Below are 7542 nucleotides of genomic sequence, written 5' to 3'. Positions count from 1 at the left end.
ATACGAAGTATTTTATATAAAAGTACGTGCTATGTGTATATATTTGGTTGTGTTATGTGTGAATGAGTATTCACTCTCTTCTATCTTATAGATCTGCTTATTTCTTTATGAGATATGTGTTATGTGTGTGTGTGCCTCATCTGTTATGTGATATATGTGCTGATTTAAGCATGCTATACAAGTTTTCTTTAAACTACGTATGAAAATATATATTTTATCTACTAATATGTTGGGTAGAACATGGGTAGATAGTTGGTGTGTAATAAACAGATGAGAGGCCTCGATGTTGTTGTTGTTGTTGATCTAGTTATTCAGCGGAGTATGGATAACGACCACGGACTCTTTCTAGACAGTCCAGTGGAACACTAGCAGGTTCATAACCTGTAGGTGTTGTGAACGATGTGTTCACCGGTGTACTCTATCCCCCTCATGGTTGCCTTTAGGATATCTATTGTCGAGGAAACCCCTTCGCAGTGATGTCCGTCCCGATGAAAATCCTAGATTGGGTCCCTTGAGATAGTTGTTTTAGGGACGTAAAGTGAGGATAACGGGAATGGGTAATCGGGATAGTGATTGGTTGGTGAAATTAAATATAACTTATTTATTGTGGGTTGAAAACCCTATATGCTCACCAGGCTCCCAAGCCTGACCCACTCAGTTTTATTTGTATTACAGGAAGTGGCACAAGGGCGTAAGATGGATGGATCATCTTGTTGTTTTGTTTACAAGTCTGTATATGTATATATTTGTTGAATGACTTGTAATGTTTATCGTTTATGCTTTATGGTCTGTATCGGAACATGACATCCCGAGTTTTGATTATATAATGAAATGCATCTCTTGATGAAATGCTTTGATAAATATTATTTTATCATGTTTTGTTTTGGGAACAAATTCCGCAACTCTTTCAAATCAAAAGGATTTACTCTGAAAATATTTAAAAGCATAAATGAAAATCGGTCTTTTCTGGCTGAGATTTTGGGGATGTCACAAAAACCTTCAAAAAAAATCCATTGGTGTCAAGGAAAGTGTTGTGTCCACGCAACTATTGATTCCTAAAGTCGAGAAGTGAGATATTATTAACGTTTCAAACAATTTTCCGTTTTTAGTTTTTTATTTAACATTCCAGTCCAACAATAATTGTTGAGGTTTTATGGTTGGTTAAGAATACTTTCGTTGTTGGTTTCAGAAATTCTGTTTTCTTTCGTTTTATGTTAAGTACGGATTATGATTTGCTTATTAAATGTTGTCATTTATTTAGTTTTAAATTGTTAGTGTGTGTATGATAAATATGGTGCATGTCTATGTATATATGGTTGTTTGTTATTAATAATCAAACTTATAAATTTAATAACGATAGCAAAACATGCAAATGAATATTACTTAATATCCGTCGCTTTAAGATCGGAAGGTGAAACCGTGTTAAATGTTGCTTCAAGTGGTATTGCTTCCTTATTATTGACAGGAGGTAGGACAGCGTACTCTCGATTTATAATCTCTTTAAATCTTACCAAGGATTCGTTTTGTTCTATGACGCCGGAAAGTGATGTTGCTGAATTGTTAAAAAAAACATCATTGATTATATGGGACGAGGCATCCATGATTTATAAGCATTCTTTTGAAGCTTTGGATAGATCTTTGAAGGATATATTGGGTTGTCATCTTCGTAGCAACTCAAAATTGCCATTTGGAGGAAAAGCAATTGTTTTTGGAGGTGATTTCAGACAAAGACAAATTCTACCTGATGTTCCTAATGGAAGTAGACAAGACATCGTCAATGCTTCAATAAGTTCTTCCTACATTTGGTCTAATTACAAGGTCTTAAGAATAACAAAAAAACATGAGGTTAAGTCTTCAAACATCTAATGTTGAAGAAACAGCTACATTTACAAACTGGATTTTGAATATAGGTGAAGGAAAGGTTGGTGGCTTAAACGACGGCGAGACAATTATTGATATATCAGATGATATTCTCATTACAGATTCATCGGATCCTATTGGTTCATTAATTACATTTGTCTATCCTTCTATTGTTGAAAATGCCAATAATCCGATGTTTATTTAAGAAAGAGCAATCATTGTACCGAAAATAAAGTTGTTCAAGAAATAAACAATCGTTTGTTATCATTATTTCCTAAAGATGAAAAAGAATACTTAAGTTCAGACAGTCTTTGTCAATCGGATTTTGTACACGATGACTTTGACGAATCTTTATACACTCCTGATGTTCTAAATGGCCTTAGACCTTCAGGTTTACCAATTCATGAATTGGTATTAAAAGTTGGTGTTCCGGTTATGTTATTGAGGAATATTGACCAGAAATACGGTTTGTGTAATGGAACAAGGCTGCGAGTTATAGCATTAGGTAAGCGTGTTATAGAAGCAAAGATCATTTCTAGAAGTAATATAGGAAAACGTACGTTTATTCCATGAATGTCACTGACCCCGTCGGATAAAAGGATTCCTTTCACCTTTTAGCGAAGACGGTTTCCACTTGATGTATGCTTTGCGATGACAATAAACAAAAGTCAAGGACAGTCGCTGTCAAAGGTTGGTTTGTTTTTTAGACAACCAGTGTTTACTCATGGACAGTTGCATGTTGCATTGTCTAGAGTTAAAAAGCAGAGACGGATTGAAAATATTAATTTTAGACAACAAAGAAAACCCTACTAATAATACAACTAATATTATATTCAAAGAAGTATTTGGAAATTTATGATTTCTAAAAGTTATTTAGAATATTTTGTTAATGATTTTTTTTTTTGTATTTTGGGTTCAATTATATACTTATTCAATAAAGTCTTCACTTATATGTGTTGTATTATTTTAATAATTCGTTGATGAAGAAACATTTGTAATACATGGGTCTTACACCTAATACTCTAATAAATAAATATATTTTTACAAATATGTCACACTTTTCATTCAATTTTCCAAATTTCATTTCGTGATTATGTTGAAATTGGGTAAGTTCAATAATGAAATTCATATTCATTTACTATATTTATTGTAATTATTATTTTTCATAACTTATGCTAGTTAGAAAGAATGGGAGTTCCAAACAAGACTGGATTGTGACACATGTCAAATGTCATGATCCATTGTATCATAACCAGATAAACCCCGAAATTAATTAAGGTATTCCAAAGAAAGCTCTAGTTTAGAGTGTCAATGTGACAGAAGCCTGTTGGATCATGAACTATAAAAAAAATTACAAACATTCCAACTAAACTGAAACTCCGTATTTAATAAAACTGGTTCAACTATGTTGGATTGTTGCCAAGTCATCTGTCCACATCAGCAAATCTTCTGGCCAAGTGCCTATGGCAATGCCCAATAGGTAGCAAGTTAAAGATTACCTAATTTTACAAAAAAAAAAAATAGCCGTAGATCACTCAGTTATAACAAAAGAAAACAAGACAAGAAGAATCCAATGTTTTGCACGTTGCCTTTTCAAAATGTGAAATCAATAGACGCATCTCATCTCACAGAAGGTGTCACCCAAACAAGACTGTCGACATACTCCACGATTTTATTTGTGCCAAATTTAGGACAATATTTCTCCAAAATTTTAGCCTTGTCAGCAATTAGATCATACAAAACAAGACAACGATCATCATCTTCAATAACAAACTCACTGTGTGACGTGAATCCAAACGAAGGTGCACCATAATTAAACTGCAAAAACACATGGCGTTTAACCCATGATTCAGCCACCCCATACTCCTCCATCACCCACACCTCACATACATCATCATCCGCCACCCATGTGATAAAACAAAGCTTTCCCGCCAAAACCCCTAAAGGATAACACCCGTTGCAATCTATCACAGCATCTGGAACCGGAAGAGTCATCTCACTGAATGTCTCTGATCCCAAATCAAATGCCACTATCATTAGTCGATCCCCCTCCTCACCAATATAACCAAGCCAATGAAGACGACCATCATGCCCATCTACACAGACGTTATCGGGTAAAAAAATCTCCGTGACACGCGATGGAAATTTTTGAGTGATGAATCGCCAAGAACCCTTTCGCATGCTATAAACTTCAACCTGCAACCACTCTTTTACAGGATATGGTAAGAGATCTGGTTGCCTGATGTGTGGTGCAGTAAGTCCTATAACCTTAACTACTTTGTAATCATCGGTTTTTGGATCAAACCCAAACTGGAAAAAGATTTCATAAGGACCTCGGCTGGGTATGTAATGTGGCGGGAGAGTTAACACAGCTGAGAGAGAAGGGTTCCAAATTTGAATGCCATTATCGGAGTAACGAGAGCATATTAAACCATGAACAGAACCAATAACACTGATCATGTCACTAGTAGTATCTTCAGAATCGGGAATGACCGGGGGGAGTTTGATGAAATTGGTGAGTTCATGATGGGGAAATCGACACGGGTGTATTGTGAAAGGTATAGGGTCAAGAGATAACAAGTTGTAGTAGAAAATCAAGAGAAATCGATCGTTGTTATTGATGGAATGATGGAGGTGAGATTTTATAAAGGAGGTTTGAGATAAGATGGCATTCCATGATTTGGAGACGCATCTCATTTGAGCAAGTTGTTTTGCCAATAAACGGATGAATATTTTTAATAAAATATCGCTAGGGAGATTCTCTAGTGTCACTGGGCATTGTGGTGAATCCCTTGATCTTTTCGGATCTTGTCCAATGGAAAAATGGAAGGTATCAAGTGAACCATTTTTTGTTGATGCTTCATGTGTTAGAAGAGGAAGAGGAGGCATTGCTACACCCTTTTCAACAAAAGTATTATCACAAGTTCTTAAATGTAACAAGGATGTCAGGCGCTGAGCTTCAGACCTGTAACAGCAGTATATAACACATCAGTAGTGACATATACAAATTTTTCAAAGAATAAGGCACTAAAAATGGATATACTTTCAATACCAACATCAATTTACTTTTATGTTTGTGTTCTGAAAATATGGAATACACACGTTATTCATGAAATTAACCACCATAATGGGACATATATAATACAGAGACATCGAATTAAACAAAATCATTTTTAAAATTCAAAAAAATCGAATTAAGCAATGATTCAACAAAATCGAAATCAGTAAGTTCTATTTCAATGGACAATGATTCATACAAAATCGAAATCAGAGAAATAAATTTAAGCAAAATCAGAGATCGATTTTGCAGATTCTTAAAAAAAAACTTCACATATCCAGAAATTCAACTTACAGGGCAACACAGATAAAAATGTACAATTCTGAAAGATTACTCTACTTCAAACTTTTGACTGGATAAGATTCAGAAAGAAATTAATCCAACTGGTGCAGCTAATCTTGAGTCTCAACTAAAAACCGTCTGATTCAGAAATAAAACGGCAGCAGGTAACTTCTAATTGCTGGTATTTCAGAAAAATGAAACCAAAAATAAGAAGAGAAAGAATCAGGCATTGTGTATTTATGTCGGGCGAATTCAAAAAAAAAAAAATCAGAAAAGGGAAGTATAATCGATTATCTTGAACTAGAAATAGAAGAAAGTGAACTAACCGTTAGGGCGTTCGTTTCGGGGAGAGATGTCGTCGTTTGGATTTTCCATGGTCATGGAATCGAAAATAGAAGAGGGCGCATAGGAAGTCGGAAACACAGTAGGTAAGCGCTACCCCCGCTTCTTCATTTTGGATTGCCGCGGTGCTGCCTATAATCTTTACAATATTGGGCCAAAACGTTGTTATATGAAACCTTTTTTATGGGCACCAAGCAAAATTATATAGTTTTGGTCCAAAACTAACACCATTAGTATAATTTTAGATATCTTGGATGGTTTTGATCCTTATGGTTGTATTTTCTTGTCTTGATGGTCCACATTCCATTTAAAATGACTAATATGCCCTTTAAATAATTATATTTTAATTTCTTTTATTTATTTTCTTATTTTTATAATAAAATGAAAAACAAAATAAACTCACCTCTCTCTCTCTCTCTCTCTCTCTAAATCTTCACCTGCCATGACAACAACCTCATCTCTCACACTTCTCTTCTCCTCCCGTCGAGCAAACTCTACCGAACCCCTACCTGCCTGCCTTGTTCCACCGGACCAGTCTTCTGTCCACCTTCCATTCGAGTTTCATCGTTAGATGCCACCTCCGTTCTTCTTTCTTCGAGCGACCCAAGGTCGGAAATTTTGTTGCCGAAGACGAGGAAGAAAAACCCACAGAGGGTCACCGGTCTCGAAGAATCTGCATATTTGGAAGTATTCTTAGCTCATCATCGCTTTAGTAAGGATTCACACACACACACACACTTTTTGAAATCGATTGAGAAGTAGTAGACATATCAAGGGATGAAATCGATATCAAATATGTCAAGATTCAACCATTTTAAACCAGTAAACCCGAATGGCTCAATTAATAGGTGTGTGTGTGTGTATGTATTTTTGATCGTAGCTCTCAATGATCCGATTTAAGGGTGGTATCTAGTGGTTCGGGAATTGGGTGAAGGAAGGTGTTCGATTGTGGGTGATTAAGGTGACTTGAGGAATTTATGATTTTGGTTTTGCTTAGAAGAAATCAGAGAGGGGAAACAATGCAATCTTGGAAGAAGGAATAATTATGATGATGAATCACTTTCACAAGTGTGAAAGGTTGTCAAGAACATAAAGTGTTCGATGAATTGACAAAGAGACAAATAAAGTTATACCTTTGAAAACCACTCACCTTTGGCTGACCCACACACTTTGTTTCTGTTTCTTCTTCTTCAAAGCCTCACACAACTACCTGTTCTTTTACTTTCGCTCCTATATAATATTCATCACAATTTGTTCTACTTCTCTTGCAAATTAATGAACAAATCCAAATTAGAACCAAATCAATTAGAAGGGCAGTGTTGATGGGGAAGTTTATCGGGCATGAGGAAGGAAAAACGGGGGTAAGGGTGGGAGTGGATGTTTATAGTGGACAATGGTGGCAGTCAATGGTAACGGTGGCGAATGGTGGTAGCAATCGGTGGTGATGGTTGTGGCCACTAGTGGTGCTCCTTGGCGTATGCCCAACGTACGTCCAGAGTTCAAAAACCCTAAATTTAGGGTGTGCCACTATTTATAGAACATTATAGAGCAAACCCTAGCCTCCATGTTTGTTCCCTAACCTCAGAGAAACCCTGGAACATCTCATATCTTCATCCTTGAGTATTTTGGTCTTCAAGAGGGTTATTTTGGTGATGTAAGCTTGGGTTTTTCAAAAGAAGAAGTTGGAAAGGAAGAAATTGGGAGCTTGGAGCTCATAGATCTGGAATACCATCATCATTCGGAGCTCTTCTGAGGTATAAAGTTCATAACTTTACTTATGAATGCATAGCTCTTGTGAAGTGAAGTTTTGGAGTTGTTTTGGTCCCAAGTTTGGACTTGTATGTTGGAATCTCGTTTTTGGGCTTAGGGTTGCTACCCTCAGAGCTAAAAGGATCCCTTATGCAGTAAGTTGCCATCTTGATGCCCCATTTGTATTCATGCATGATGTCTAGCCCTTGATATGAAAGTATGTTGTTACCTTTTGAGTTTGAGCTTCTTTA

At 36.1% G+C, this 7542-nt stretch overlaps 1 protein-coding gene and 1 pseudogene across 4 annotated transcripts; one reads left to right on the top strand and one right to left on the bottom strand.

Moving 5' to 3' along the window:
* The first annotated feature begins 1530 nt into the window (after positions 1-1530).
* Positions 1531-2719, top strand: LOC122195191 (uncharacterized; annotated as a pseudogene).
* Positions 2720-3227: 508 nt separating this feature from the next.
* Positions 3228-5695, bottom strand: LOC111913976 (F-box/kelch-repeat protein At3g06240). 4 transcript variants are annotated; one of them, XM_023909703.2, is made up of 3 exons: positions 5527-5695; positions 5213-5378; positions 3228-4825 (listed from the first exon to the last, which is right to left on the bottom strand). In XM_023909703.2, exon 3 carries the CDS (start codon positions 4747-4749, stop codon positions 3481-3483), a length of 1269 nt encoding a protein of 422 aa, XP_023765471.1. In that variant the 5' UTR covers positions 4750-4825; positions 5213-5378; positions 5527-5695; the 3' UTR covers positions 3228-3480. The 4 variants fall into 4 exon arrangements, with proteins under 4 accessions (XP_023765471.1, XP_023765473.1, XP_023765472.1 ...); XM_023909705.3 differs by having other exon boundaries at positions 5253-5378; positions 5527-5690; XM_023909704.3 differs by having other exon boundaries at positions 5258-5378; positions 5527-5690.
* Between the last annotated feature and the right edge of the window lie 1847 nt (positions 5696-7542).

This window comes from Lactuca sativa, chromosome 7, assembly GCF_002870075.4.
Source record: "Lactuca sativa cultivar Salinas chromosome 7, Lsat_Salinas_v11, whole genome shotgun sequence".
Taxonomy (NCBI): domain Eukaryota; kingdom Viridiplantae; phylum Streptophyta; class Magnoliopsida; order Asterales; family Asteraceae; genus Lactuca; species Lactuca sativa.
The sequence above is the reverse complement of the archived record's forward strand: the minus strand, read 5'-3'. Positions and strand labels throughout refer to the sequence as shown.

What these genes read in the sequence shown, in the direction of transcription:
- LOC111913976 (XM_023909703.2), bottom strand. Translation starts at nt 4,749, where the DNA reads ATGCCTCCTCTTCCTCTTCTAACACATGAAGCATCAACAAAAAATGGT.